Source organism: Coenobita brevimanus, chromosome 48, assembly GCF_032717465.1.
Source record: "Coenobita brevimanus isolate Jiangsu-jjx chromosome 48, ASM3271746v2, whole genome shotgun sequence".
Taxonomy (NCBI): domain Eukaryota; kingdom Metazoa; phylum Arthropoda; class Malacostraca; order Decapoda; family Coenobitidae; genus Coenobita; species Coenobita brevimanus.
Window position 1 is genome coordinate 14385852 of NC_137001.1, and position 15989 is coordinate 14401840.

The window sequence follows — 15989 nt, forward strand, 5'->3', positions numbered from 1 at the left end:
CCAGAAATCAAACATTGCCATTTTGCCTGTATAGAAAAAAAATGAAAAAAAAATGTATAATAGGCCAATTATATAAGTTTTGTCAGCACAGAGAGCGACTTGGAGAGCGCCTTGATCTTCACTAAATGCTCCTTGCTTGAAAATGAGTCGGTAACGTGAAATACACAAGGGAAATATGATGGATGAAAATGAGTGTAGCTGCTACGCCTTTCAAACCGAGGACTCATTTTCGTGTCGGTATATCAGTCTTTACGTATATGCAGGTTAGATGATTTCTCTCTTTTTTTTTCTCTCTCTCTCTCTCTCTCTCTCTCTCTCTCTCTCTCTCTCTCTCAATTGGAGGGGTTTTATTTAGCCTTCATTAATTCCTTCGGAGGTCTATCCAAAGTAAAAGTAAAAAAATAATAATAATAAAATCGTTCGTAGGTATCAAGAATAACTACAAAAGACGTCAGCGTAAGGAAGGGGTTAAGTGAGAGGGAGATGTAGTCTGTTTTGTCGTCAGGTAAGGAGTCTCCCTAACACCTTTTCCTCAGCGATTTCTTTTTGGATGTGGGTTAATATCCTTTTGTACGTTATTTATGCAGAGTATGGCTATGTTTGAAGGATTTACGTAACGCAAAAGAGGACAGTGGGATGTAATAAGCAAAATAAATCACTTGGGAAAAGGCGTTAGGCAGCTTCCTTAACCGACGGGGCTGTGTGGTTGCAGGGTGGTGTGAGGGCCGTGGTGTATACTGATGTGATGCAAACGCTGCTCATGTTCGGCGGGGTGCTGGTCGTGGTCATCATCTGCTGCCAGGAAATTGGTCTTGTCAATGTCTGGACCATAGCTGACCAGGGCTCCAGGATAGAGTTCTTCAAGTGAGTCACTGTTACTTCGGCGCAAATTCCAAATGACGGAAAGCACCAGAATCTGCAATGGGAGTACCGTTTGATTCTTGTGATAGGGGAAATGTTTGTATTTTAACCGTAATGCACAAAACTGTGTGTGTGTGTGTGTGTGTGTGTGTGTGTGTGTGTGTGTGTGTGTGTGTGTGTGTGTGTGTGCGTGTGTTGAGAGGAGATAATATGGTGTGCGTTTAATTTCAATAAAAAACAATCTACTGCCATTTTGCGCACATGTATAATAAAGCCCATTTATTCGAGTCAGTTTCATAAAATTCAGCGTGTTTGAAATCATAAAAGAAAATATAACCATAAAGTCATACCGGTAAGAGTTAACTTTAGAGTCGGCTTTATAATATTCAACGACACTGAAATAATAAGAAAAAAAAATATATATATATATGACCATACAGTAACAGGCCACACTACAGCCTCCTGTTTCTGCCATAGCATGAACACAAGTCCTTTCGTGCGCCACACCTTCTGGTCGACCGCCGTGCTTGGCTTCTTCCTCACCATGGAGGCCATTGGCATCAACCAGCCCAGCTACCAGAGATTTGCTTCCATCGGTAACCTCGCTATGGCACGAAGGTTAGATGGCCTTGTTTACATCTCTATATCCATTGGTCTATCTACCTTCCTATTTATATTGAAGGGAGACTAACTGGTTGTAAAAGTTTTAGAAAGATGCTTAGAAGTGTTACAGATACGAAAGCAGTTAGAGGTGATGGTAGGAGTTCATTGATAGTAAGACTGTGGTATAAAAGATAAAGCTGTGAGGAACGTGGTGGATAGAGAGGAAGGGGACAACGGGAATGACAAGTAGCGAAGTTTAAAGCAAAAGCAGTGAGGTGAGTACTGAGGGAAAAGATGAGTTAGAGTCAGTGAATTAGGAACAAATGGATCAGGAAAACGTGTGTTGATTGCGGGAGTGTTTGGTTAGGAATGCAAGGGTAGCCAGGAGTAAGAAAGGTTCAATTTGGTGGGATGCCTATGTTGAATGGGCAGTAAGGGAAAATGGGAGACGAGAGTGGATGCAAGACAGTCAAATGAATGAAGGGAATATGCTGAGGGTAAGAAGGGTGTGTGGATATCCGTAGAGAAGACAGGCACAACAAAACTGCGTAACCCCACTACATTCTCATGGAGTTGCATAATGAGAATTGAGTGTGGACACATTGCATATTTAAGTGTTCAGATTCATTTATGTTAAAGTTCATAGCAGACTTTATATGAGTATAAAAATCCTCAAGGTAAGGGCTGAAAGCACAGAATTCACATAAACTGTACAAATACTGGCCCAGCACAACACTGCTTAATCCACGTATCGTCCCAACACTAAACACGAACTATCATTTGTAGTGCTCAGAAGATCAGTGCTTCAGCTCATTGCAGGGTACTTCACTGACATACACTCACCAATGCTTAATTTATATGGACCTCGTAAGCCTCTTGTTTTTACTACAGGTTGGCCATCTCTTGCTGTGGGTGTGTGGCTGTTGTGGGGTATGTTGTACTTCTCTGTTAGTACATCTAATAATTTTTACGTTTTTGCCACAGGTTGGTCATCGCTTTTGCTGTGGGTGTGTGGTTGTTAAAAGGTACCTACTGGTGCCATTTAATCCTTATTTTACGTGTTTTTCCCCACAGGTTGGTCATATCTTTTGCCGTGGGTGTGTGGCTGCTGTGGGGTCTGTTCTGCTTCTCCGGCCTGGTTGCCTATGCTGCCTTCAGAGACTGCGATCCCTTGGCATCAGGCAGGATACAGAAACCCGATCAGGTGATCCCTTACCTGGTCATGCAGAAGTTGGGTCACCTCACTGGCGTTCCTGGGGTCTTTGTGGCAGCTGTCTATGGCGGCGCCCTTAGGTGGGTGATGTAGTGGTTCTTCCTTTTCTTAGCAGCAGCCATTATTATCACCCACATCCTTTATCATCACTCACATCCATCATCACTATCCATTATCATCACTCACATCTTTTATCATCACTATCCTTTATCATCACTCTCATCCTGAATCATCACTCTCACATCCATCATCACTTTCACATCCTTAAACATCACTCTCATATCCTTTATCATCACTCACATCCATCATCATTATCCTTTATCATGATTTTCATCCACTTCCTTTATCATTACTCACATCCATCAACACTATCCTTTATTATCACTTTCATCCACATCCTTTATCATCACTCTCACATCCTTTATCTACACTCTCACATCCATTAACACTATCCTTTATCATCACTCTCACATCCTGTATCATCACTCACACATCCTTTGTCATCACTCACATCCATCATCACTTACACATCCTTTATCATCACTCTCACATCTTTTATCATCACTCACACATCCATTATCATCACTCTCACATCCTTTATCATCACTCTTACATCCTTTATCATCACTTAGTATTACCAGTATCTACCCTGCATCGCATATATATTTCATACTCATATTCCATCATCCGCGCCCATACTAGCAGACTGAGCCATACCCACAACACATAAGATACTGCCACATGAGTTTAGTGATGCATTATTTCCGTCACTCTGCAATATACACATGCAAATTGGGTCTTTCCCTTATTATTTTTTCCCCCATAGAAATGTGTACAAGGGGAAAGGTGATGCCCTTGTAAAAGGAAATTATGGAGGCATAAAGCTTTTACACCAAATAATGAAGGTAATGGAGAGAGTTCTAGAAGGTATGATTAGAGAAAGAGTGAATATTGATGAGAGGCAGTTTGGGTTTATGCCAGGTAAAGGGACCACTGATGCCATATTCATTGTTCGACAGCTTCAGGAAAATATATAGGAAAGAAACGGGAACAGTACTTTGTTTTCGTTGCTTTGGAGAAGGCCTTTGACAGTCCCTAGAGAGGTGGTGAAGTGGACAATGAGAAAGCTTGGGATGGAGGAGTGGCTGGTTAGGGTGGTTATGGCCATGTATGTGGGTGCTCGCACCCAGGTAAGGGTGAATGGAGATTTGAGTGATGAGTTTTCCATGAATGTTGGTGTGCATCAGGGGGTCAGTCTTGAGCCTCTTGTTGTTTATCATGGTACTTGAAGCCCTCTCACGTGACTTCAGAAATGGATTCCCGTGGGAGATGTATGCTGATGATTTGGTGATGATTGCAGAGAATAAAAGGGGGGGGGGCAGAGGAAAGATTTACGAAGTGGAGAGATGGTATGGGCACAATGACTTAAGAGCAAATGCAGATAAAACAAAAGTGATGATATCTAGGGTTGGGGGCGGTACTGTCAAAGACGAGGGAGAGTGGCCATGTGCGATTTGCCACAAGGGCGTGGGAAGTAATTCCACCTCGTGCAGTGTCTGTGATAAGTGGGTGCATGAGAGATGTAGTGGTATTAGAGGTAGACAGCGAGATAATGCTGATATTGTGTGCGTGGTGTGGCGGGGAGAGCTGGTGGAGATTGTCAGGCATGAAAGGATTGAGCTTGTTGGTGAGTCTCTTGAGTGTGTGGAAGAGTTTTGTTATTTGGGAGACATGTCATGTGTTGGAGGTGGGGCAGGAGCTAGCACTGTGGCTAGAGTGTGGTGGTTAGAAGAAGTTCCGGGAGCTCTTGCCTCTCCTGACATTGAGAACGCTCTCCCTCCATGCTAAGGTATCTTTGTATGCAGCATGTGTTTGGAGTGTAATGCTGTATGGTAGTGGGACTCGAGCAGTAAAGGAAGAGGATAGTCGCTTGGTCAAACGTATAGAAATGACAATGATTAGGTGGATGTGCAGTGCATCCTTGAGTGTGAGACCCGGGGGGGGGGGCTAGGTTTACAGTGCAAGAGTTGAGGGATAGGATGGGACTGGAGTGTATTGGTGCTGTGATGAAGAACAGTAGATTGAGATGGTTTGGGTATGTGTAGAGGGTGGGGGATGATAATTGGTTGCAGAAAATGAGAAGTGTTAATGTTGCGGGTAGGGTTGCGAGAGGTAGACCGAAAAAGACCTGGGACGAGGTCACTGAGTGTGACCTCAGGGATACGGGACTGAAAAGGGAAGCTGCCAGAGACTGAGGAGCATGGACACCCGCCAGTAGATGACCAAGGCCGAGTCATGCAAACCTGTTAGATCCTTCAAATATGAATGAACGATAGAACAATGATACAACCTATTCACGTTGGGAGTTCGGTTGTGAGAGGCAGACCGAAAAAGACCCGGGATAAGGTTACAGAGTGTGGCCTCAAGGATAAAGGACTAAATAGGGAGCTGCCAGAGATCAAGTAGCGTTGAGAGACACCATTAGGTGACCAAAGCCGGAGCATGCAAGCACGAAAGTTACGAACAATACCGGTACATAAACAATATTCACATCCATGTTCACAGTACTTCATCATCGAGTCAAAAGTCTGAAAACGTAATAAAAGAGCAAATGATACCAACTGCCAATTGCTCATCACTTTGGGATTGTGCACGGACAACACCTCAAAATATTCTTGGATTCCAACCTGATCATCACTATCACATCTTTTGTCATGACCCTCACACTTTTCATCATTATTCTCACACTGGAAAATGAAAAAATAAACTCAATGGGTACGCCTAAGAACACACACACACACACACACACACACACACACACACACACACACACACACACACACACACACACACACACACACACACACACACACACACACACACACACACACACACACACACACACACACACAGTGTTAAATATAAGCCAGTTATCAACTGGATAATCACTGTGGGGGTGCCAGGGGAACAGGAGTCCCCCTACTGCTGCCTCATTTGCTGAGTGAAGCGACTTCTTAAGACTGATGCAGGCTGCCAGCAGCCCTTACTGAAACTCACAATGGTTAGAATACAGTCAAGTGTAGACTTCTTGGGTAAAGATTGCCGAGGCCTCTGAATCTTGAACTAATGGTCCTGGATATCCATCAACAGCATATGAGGAAGACCCTTGCCTGGAGCACTGAACACTGTAACACCGTGGTAGTTACTGCAGTCAAACTGATCTCCTTTCCCTTCCCAAACAGGGCTAACCAAACACCTTGTCCAGTCAGGAGGAATTATACCAGTACATCGAACAGCTTCTACTACTGCAAGTAATCCCCATATATGGCTTCTTCCTCAGCTTTGATCAGTTTTGCCTGATGCCACAAAGACCAGTCGCCCTACCACTTTTCAGCCTTATCACTGCCTTCCTGTATTCATATAAGGAAGACATGGCATTGTAGACTGGTGGGATGGCAGCAAGCGACTGCACATCAGCCGATGGAAGCTCCATGCTGGGTTCTGCTGTACACAACTACTTTAAGTATTCAGGCCAATGAGCCCTCTAGTCACGCTCTAGACACAATCCATCTATCTACTATATCAGCAGAATTAACCTGAGAGGCAGGTCTGGGGTAGAGTTTCTTCAGGGCTTGATAGCAGGTCGAAGGTCATTTAAAGTAAAAGTCCTCCAATCCGACCACCAATAATCCAAACATCCCAATACTCCGAATATTGCAAGGCGTTTTTTTTTTTTTTTTTCTAGGTTTTCTCATATATTTATGGGAATTATCTAAAGATTTATCTGGCTTGGACTTGCTCTTCTACTTGGATGTACCTGCCTGCAACTATTCATCCACAATTCTTTGCATTTCCGGTGAGTAAAACAATAAACCATAACATTTTAAGCTTTATTTAATGATCCTATATATATATATATATATATATATATATATATATATATATATATATATATATATATATATATATATATATTTAAATAACAGAACAGAGGAAGGAAAAACAAACGAATAAACAAAAAACAAATCCATGCACCAGATTACTGGTCTTCTGTTCATAAAATATCTGTAACAGTTATACTTGAACAGCAGTAGGTTGGAGTTTGGAGGGAAACAACTATGGGGAAGCGAGTTCCAGAGAAATGCAATTCGGGGAATGAAAGAATTCTGATAGGCAGAAGTTCTGCAGTATGGCTGAGTGACATTCCAGTCATGAGCGCTGCCAGCTGCACATGTAGCACGATGGAGGGCATGGAGAGGTGGCACAATGGACCCAACTTCGTCTTAGTATTTGCCATAAAAATATCTTTAAAATAACGCAAAGGAGGCAACATTCCTTCTTACTTGTAGGGGAGGTAGTTTATTAGTAATAGCACGGTTATTAATAATTCTAACAGCTTTGTTCTGATTTTGTCTACTTGTTTTAATGCAACCTCTCCACATCCACTCCACACGGGTGAGCAGTATTCAAGCTGACAGCGCACATGACTCTTATAAATTATAACTAATTGCTCATCAGTGAAGAAGTTACGGACTCTGTACAATAATCCAAGTTTCTTTGAGGTGGTTTTAGCAAGTGATCTGACATGAGAGGTCCAGCTGAGGGCATTGTTAAGCGAGACACCGAGAATTTCAATACTTTTGGAAATGGGAATATTTGTAGCATTGAAGGCAATATACGATTCTGGCAATACCTGTCTAATAGTAAATTGTATATACTTAGTTTTACTAGCATTAAATGAGACAAGGTTATTTTGTCCCCATTCACTGATCATTGATAAGTCTTGATTTAAAGCAATGGCTGTACTGAGTTGAGAGTTAGAGATATCAGACTTTGTAAATGGATGTCTAATTGTGAATGAACTATGAAATGTTGAGTCATCTGCTTGTGAATGGATGGGATTGTGGGTGACAGATAAGAGATTACTAATATGAACAAGGAACAGGGTTGGTGCCAGAACTGATCCCTGCAGCACGCCAGTGTTAATTGAGTGGAAAGTGAAATATGCAGCATCTACTTTTACTCTTATTTTTCTGTTGCTGAGATACGAGGAAATCAAAGGAACAAAGAGTTTAGTCCATAGCAAGGGAGTTTGGACAAGAGGGAACGGTGCCACACTCTGTTGAAAGCTTTAGATTATTCAGGGCTACTGCATAAGTTTCTCCATGTAGGTCAACTGATTGATGGATGGTATGATTCAGGAGATTGAGTATGTCAATGGTGGATCTCTCGTGGCAAAAACCATATTGTCTATCACTAATTAATTTGTCGGATTCAGGATGTTTAACTATGTGCTTATTAATTACAGTTTCAAAAACCTTACCAAAAGATGTGACAGCTATTGGTCTGTAATCAGAGGGGTCAGAGGAGCTTCCTTTCTTTGGAATTGGGTGGATATTGGCTTCTTTCCATGAATTAGGGAATGTTTTCAGAAGTCCCTCCAGTAGTCCAAAAAAAAAAAAAAAAAAAAAAAACAGTAGTCCGAAAGACCCTCGGTCCCCTGGCACTCGGATTACAGGACTTTTACTGTACTTGAATGCCACCCTCTAACTCCTCAGGAATTTCCCTGACATACCTCTCTTTGTCCGTTCTTGATAAAACTCTTGACCGACAAGCCAGAAATCTATGTGGCCCTCAGTCCCTAGCCAGTCTAGAAGCATAACCCATCAACTGTTGCTAGAGTCTCTGGTGAGACAAATCCCCTACTTGATCTTGGGTATTCAACAACATATTCATCAGCTTCTCCCACAGTAACACACTTATGAGTACCCTACCACTCAAAAGGGTCAACAACAACACTGACCACACCAAACTGACTCCTGACTGACACTGCATACTCATTAATGCATTCCATACTCAAAACTGAATAGTTATATGTCACGGGGTTTTTATAATATCACTGGGTTTTTAAAATAAATGCTTAAATATTATTTAACTGATAATAATATTCAATAATATTGAAGAGCAGGGACAACGATTGTCTTGCTACATCAAGCAATGATTACTTTACCGGTCCGCTTCGCACGATTCTCAAGAACGAGAATTTATAAACTTTCTCAACAGTACACAGCAGAGACTAATCACTCAATTGCTGTTTAATAGTACTGTTGCCTCTGGAGAAAGTTACTTCACCCCTGACAATAAATAACTAATACTAACATCAGGTTCTTGCTGATGCTTAACTCCTAGAAGGCACAACGGATTTTAAGTTTAATACAAGACTGGTCTAAGTACCAGTTATGAAAGGCAAACGTTTATGCAAGCTAGGAGCTATATGGAAAATAAGCTTAATTATGGAGAAATGAAACAAAAGTTTACATTACATTAAGCTCAAGAAAAAGAACTATTAAATTTATTGATTACAAAAATAAATTTAACGTTACAATTCAAAATCAAATTAATGAGATCGCACTCACTCACTCACTCGAGCTAAATTCTTACGCCTAGGAAAAAACACCTTAATTAAACTCTTAAACCTAGAAAAATACAAAAAGGAAATACTGGTCGATGAATGCTTTGTATCACCAAGGGTGGGAGCACTGGATAACTGTGGTCAGTGGAGTTTGGGTGCTAGCTGACCTCTCCTCTCACACTTCTGGAGCACAGATCCATCCTCTGTCAAAGCAAACACTAGACTGAGTAAGTCGTGGGAAAAAAGGGGGAGCAGTAGGCCGCATTTTTCTAACGGTCAAGTGAGCAAAACGCGCCCAAAACAAATCGCTCAGCGGAAGCGCTAATGTCTCACACAGAGACGATCACGTATGACAATGAAAAATTGATTTGACAAAGCTTCCATCCGAATGAGCGGTTAACTGAACGATAAACAGTGAGTTTTCCACTAATAGTTCGTGGCTTCTCACAAAAGGGAAATGTCGCGAATTTGATTCGTGACATTATATATGGCATCCAGAGATTTTCCCATATTTCATTTGTAGCCTTAGAACAGCAACATCAAGTCTGTGAACTGCAGAAAAGAACTCTGTTTTCCAGAAAACCAAGCAGTTCTACAGGATGCTCCAGGGTTCCTACAACAAGGTGGTCAGTCTCCTTAGCAACACCTTCAACAATGGAATAACAAGTCCAGCAGTGAAGATAAGGCTTCTGGAATCTGGATGCAGAAATTTTCAACTTATGGAATTTTTCAAAATACATAAAGTTAGAACTATTGGAATTCCTGGTTCTAAAGACATGGGGACCTACTTATACACAATCCTCAAAGCCTTCCCTGTCAGTGCCAGTAACTGCACTGAAGTTGCTAAAGGCTAAAAGTGTATCCCACAAGGGGCACTGTTCCACACTTGAGTTGAGGCTAGTATAGAACAGGTCTTTTTCTTTGAGATAACTCATCTCAGTAAGTACATACACAGCAATAAGAGAGATAATGCCATAACTGAATCATACATAACTCTGTGCAAGAATCTTCAATACCGTGCAATCATTTGCTAATTCTTTGCTTCATCAGTCTCCACATCTTGATGTCTTGTACATCTGTTTGAACTGCTGTACAATATTTCATTCTTCCATCATCTACTGTACATGTACTTCCCTAACAAAAATATAAGTGTTCCATGTTGTCACACCGGAGGCAGTCTACAGTACTTGGAGGAAACAACTCCATTGTGCTTCTGTTTTCAACTACATCAATTCTTATCCTAATGATGCAAGGATATATTATTCCACATTTCTCAATGGATCACTTTGCTTTTTTTTTTTTTTTTTTTTTTTTTTTAATTATTATCGTCAGTTTCTTCCATCCACATGACAATGCTAAGCCTAGTATATATTCCTTTTTGAAGTTGTCTTGCAGCCATTTTGTTCAATTTCCTTCTCCATATCACAACTTTCAAAGCACACATTAGCCTTCCACTTCAAGTGACTATTTGCCACATTTCAAACTTTAGCTTTTACTTACATTAGTCATGCAAGAAAAACAATCATAGATTATAAATTTCTTGATAAAGTTATCATCTATGTATTTATCAAACAACACATGAGGTCAGGGTGACACAGTGGTAGAGGGTCGGACTTGGGACTGGGGGGTCGTGAGTTGGAGCTATGCCAGGTAGCTGCCATGCCGGGAGGGGTAGTGCCCTTCTGTCATCTAGCAAGGCTATATGATCTAGTAAGGTCTAGCTCAAGGGAAAATTTCCCTTTCAAACAACACATTCAAATGATCAAACAATGTCCCACTTTCCACACAGTACGCTGTCCAGCTACAGTAACTCTATGGCTTGCCTGCTGTGGGAGGACTTGCTGAAGGATATTCCATACTTCAGCAAGATGTCAGATGCCTCAGCCACCAGAGTCCTTAAGCTCATATGTAAGGCTTTCTTCTCATGTTATCAGCAATAATTCTGCAGTTTTCAGGGGGCCATAAACTCTTTTAAAAATCATTCCCTGTGTTGTCAATACTCACTCAGCAATGCATGTTGTCCATGGTATTTATAATTTTATACAGTGGAACCAGATTGTATCATCAGCACTGAGTACTGCAAAATACTTTCCTTACATTCTGATAAACACTATCTTTTGACACTGTGTATTGATGCTGCATGTTGGTGGCAGCTGTAGTGATGGGCCTGTCAGGCATCTGTGTGGGTGTGCTGGCAGGCAACCTGGGCAACATCTTCCACGTCATCGCCAGCATATCAGGAGCTGTCAAGGGACCAATCCTAGGCATCTTCCTGGCTGGCATGTGCACACCCTGGGTCAACACAAAGGTGGGCACAGGTTTACACTCTCCACATAAAAGTATTGTTATTTCATTTCATCATCCAATCTACATTGCTCCAGAGGAGCATATTATTAATAGTCAAAAATTTTTGTATGTAACCTACAACTACAGGGATTTACTGTATCTTGCAGGCATTACCTCTCACACAGGGTGTTGAGAAGGGAGGGGGTATCAGCTCTTTCAAAACTAAAGTTTACCCTTCCCTAATGGTCAAACACATCACGCAGAATAAGTAAATGCAAATCATTACCTTCTTGTGAGTGGTGTGTGAGAGGGAAGTTGTATAAAAGATGGCTGCTACGATGGCTGGAAATTTCTTTGATTAGTGAAGCATACTGTACTGTACGCAAAGGGCTACCCGGGAGAGGCCACCTGAACTGTACAATCGTTGTACTATTATGACGGAAGCAGCACAGATTACTTTATATAAATCATGACATAAAACAATTATTGCTAATTCTATCACTCATACATAAAATAGTATTTCATAATCACTGTACATCTTGAAACTCACGTAGGGAAACAAAGATGTCACAGGTTTTATAACTTACTGTTCCTATCATTTATCATACATTTCTTCATAAACACTCATTATCAAGGGATGTCAATTATTCCATTACACTGGTGTGTAATTCTTGTGGATTTCATATTTTTCACCAACAAAACTTTTGTACTTTACAATAATGCAGTTATTTGTATCATTATAATTAGCTACAACATAAGTTCAGTCCTCTCTACTACTCTTTTGCTCATACCGTCAGTGTCAAGGTTACTCTCTTTCTCTCTCCTATCACCGAATGTGTCTTTTATTATCACATTTTTCTCCAAGATTGGAACTTGACATATATAAACCTCATGCTGACAAATTAATGATCTTTCATTCCTCTGCTATACATCATACATCAACAGAGCAACTCCTTCCTTACGCCATCCACTCACGCATATATACCTGACCTATACATTTCACACCTTCTCACTCCTCCACTTCATGCCCGTTCATCCTTGCCTTACGCAGTGCCAACACAACATACCTTGAATTCCTTAACACATTCACCATATTTTCACACCTCATATCAAAAGGTCACACGAACTAGTTTATTACTAGTGCAGGACCTAGATCAGAGGATTGCTGCAAAACTGCCGAGGGTAAAAATAGAGGATATGGGACTCTTATCTCAGTTGATCCTCTTCCTTTTTAATTAAGGTCTGCTGGGAAAATGGAGGGCAATTTTATAACACATGCAAGTAGTATTTTATATTAGCTGATGTCCACATAAAACCACAGAGATTCATATGACCATACCACAATCTTCAGGGTGCAGTGTTAGGATTCCTGGTGGCCTTCTGTTACAACATTTGGGTGGTGGTGGGCAAGTTCCTGCGTGGGGGAGGCCACCCCACCCACCTCCCCCTTTCTGTTGACAGCTGTCCTGAGAACCTCCTCCATCCTGTCAACGCTTCCATCGTCGCCTTCATCAGAAACATCACTGCTACACCCAGCACCAATCTCACTACTTACCTGACTGCAGATTTCACCACTATGGCACCTGACACTAACAGGTTAACAGTGTCATCAAACATGAAACTTTCTCTTTAACTACAAGTAGGGGGGGTTTCATGAATACTCCCTCAGTATCCCTGCTTGTCATATGAGGCGCCTAAAAGGGTTGTTGGTGGGTTAGTGCCCCACCCCGTAAAAAGAACTAACTAAACAAACGAATAAAGTGCCTCGGACCAGGATGGACCATACGTTGACGACAAAGTACATTTTAAGGGTGGGGACATGGAATGTGAGAGAAGTGAATGATGGAGTAAGGGTGAGAGAATGGGAATACGGTTTAGGAATATGTGTGGGAGTTAATGAGAATGCGAGGGCAAGAGAGGGAGTATGTCTGATGATAAGCAAGAAGTGGAAGGAGAATATAAGAGAGTGTAGAACAGTGGATGCAAAGATTGTATGGGTGAGGGTGAAAGTAGGTGGACAGGCTTGGGTGACAATGTGCGTATGCGCCAACAAAGGACCGATTGGCAAGAATGAAAGATGAGTTTTGGGCAAGTGCAGCAGCATTGTATGGACAAGTTTGAGAGGAGCGAGAGAGTGTTTTAGATTGGAGACATGAATGGAAAGGTGGGAATGTACAAGTGGATGGAGTGGTTGGTCAGTGGGGTGTGCCAACTGAAGTTGGGAATGGTAGTGCTTTGGTGGACATCTGTGCTGGTAATGGGTTGGCAATAGCCAACACCTTCTTTAGGCATAAAATGATCCACAGGTATATATGGAGAGTCATGAGGAGGATGGGACAGTGAACATGTTGAACGAAAGGCAATGATAGATTACATGTGTGTGGATGAGCGAATGAGAAGAGAAGTGTTGGATGCAAGACGGTGGAGAGGGTGGAGGAATGGAATTTAGTGATGGCCAAAGTAAGGCTGCAAAGAAAATGGGTGAAGAGACGAATGGGAAGACAGGAGGAAACAGCTTCTGTGAGAAGAGTGAAGAAGTTGCAAGATAGTGAGAAAATGGCAGAGTATAAGAGCACAGAGGAAGAAAGATTGGAAAGGTATGAGTTAGAGCAGATGGAAGAGGTGCAAGATGTATTTAAGATAATCACAGATGAGATAGACGCAGCGTGTGAGGTGGTTTGTGGAGCGAGGAGGAGATGCAAGGGTGTGGAGGGGACTGCATGGTAGAATGATGAGGTGAAACGAGCTGTGGAACAAAAGAAGAAGGCATATAGTGACTGGCTAGCGAGTATAGGTAGAGGAGAAGATGAGAGAGACGAGAGAGGTATATGTGAGGAGGAGAAGGGAGGTGAAGAGACTGGTGAAGGAGAGTAAGAAGAAAGTGGATGAAAAGTTTGGGAGGAATCTGATTGTTAAGTGGAGGGTAAGAAATTGTTTTGGAAGGAGGTAAAGAAAGTAAGACAGTGTGAAACGGGAAATAGTAGGGGAGTGAAAGATGGGAATAATAGATTGTTGGTGGGGAAGAGAGAGAGAATGAGGAGATGGAAGGAGCACTTCGAGGATATGTTAAATGTAAAAAGTGAGAGCAGTGCGAGTATAAGTGGTTGGGGAATGGCTGGGAGAAGGAGAGATGAGAGGAGGGAGGAAGAGATCAGTAGGGCGGAAGCAATGGAAGCAATGAAGAGGATCAAAATGGGAAATGCCCCAGGAATTGATAGAGTGTGTGGTGAGATGCTGAAGTATGGGGGTGAGATTCTTGTGAAGTGGATATGGAAGTTGTGTAGACTGGCTTGGGAAGAGGGAAGGGTTCCAGAGGACTGGAAATTAGATATATTTGTTCCTTTATACAAAAAAAAAAAAAGGGAGAGAGAAGTATGTGGTAACCATAGGGATATTTGCCTTCTTAGTGTGACTGGTAAAATATATGGTAGAATACTCATTGACAGAGTTAGACATATAACAGAGGAGCTAGTTGGAAAAGAACAAGGGGGATCTAAGAAGGGAAAAGGGTGTGTAGATCAGATATTTGTTTTAAGATATTTGGTGGAGAAGTATCTAGAGAAGGGAAAGAAAGTGTATGCTGCCTTCTTGGACTTGGAGAAAGCTTATGACAGAATAGATAGGCAAGGTATGTGGAAGGTATTTAAGAATATATGGAGTGGAGAGGAAATTGTTGAATGCTGTGAAGAGTATGTACGAGGGAGCTAGGGCTAAGGTGCAAGTGGATGATGAGCTGAGTGAATTCTTTGATCTAAATGTGGGATTAAAACAGGGATGTGTGATGTTTCCATGGCTGTTTAATATATACGTGGATGGGGTTGTAAAGGAGGTGCAAGGTAGGTCAGTGGATGTGGGGGTGGCTCCAGTGAATGAGGGTGAGATTTGGAAGATTCCGGTGTTGCTGTTTGCTGATGATACAGTATTGTTCAGTGAAGATGAATGGGAGTTGGAAGGTTTGGTGAATGAATTTGGGACAGCGTGTAGGAAGAGGAATCTAAAAGTTAATGTATACAAGAGTAAAGTTATGGTGTTTGAGAGGAATGAAGTCACAGAATGCACAGTGAGGTTGGATGGAGAAGATAGGGAGAATGTGAGTACTTTCAAGTACCTGGGTAGTGTGATGAGTAAGGATGGAACTTTTGGAGATGAAGTGCTTGAAAGGGTACCGCTGGGAAGGAAGGTTGTTTGTTCACTGAAAGCAGTGATGAGAAATAGGGAGGTGAGTATGGAAGTTAAGAAGTCACTGCATGAAAGTATTGTGATCCCTATTCTGACGTATGGAAGCGAGGCATGGACCTTGCTAAAAGGGGACAAGTCAAGAGTGAGAACAGTGGAAATGAGTTACATGAGAGGAGCATGTGGAGTGACATGCAGGGACAGGTTGACGAATGAAGAAGTGAAGGAATGTTGTCGGGTGGATGTGGATGTGGTTGAGAAAATTAGGAGAAATACACTGAGGTGGTTTGGACATGTAGAGAGATTGGAGAATGAAAGACTGACTAAGAGGGTGTATGCAGATGAAGTGAAGGGAGGGGAAGACCGAGGATGAGGTGGAGGGATGGAGTTGAGAGGTATATGAGGGAGGGAGGAATGAGTTGGGGGGAGGGCAGTCAA

At 41.9% G+C, this 15989-nt stretch overlaps 1 protein-coding gene across 1 annotated transcript in view; it reads left to right on the top strand.

The window, feature by feature from the left end:
• LOC145399302 (sodium-coupled monocarboxylate transporter 1-like) overlaps nt 1–15989 on the top strand; it is a 35825-nt gene that overhangs the window by 10336 nt on the left and 9500 nt on the right. Inside the window, exons 4-9 of the mRNA XM_080271969.1 lie at nt 713–864; nt 1339–1479; nt 2539–2757; nt 10879–10997; nt 11243–11397; nt 12727–12971. Of these exons, the coding sequence (XP_080128095.1) occupies nt 713–864; nt 1339–1479; nt 2539–2757; nt 10879–10997; nt 11243–11397; nt 12727–12971 (1031 nt within the window). The remainder of the gene's footprint in view (nt 1–712; nt 865–1338; nt 1480–2538; nt 2758–10878; nt 10998–11242; nt 11398–12726; nt 12972–15989) is intronic.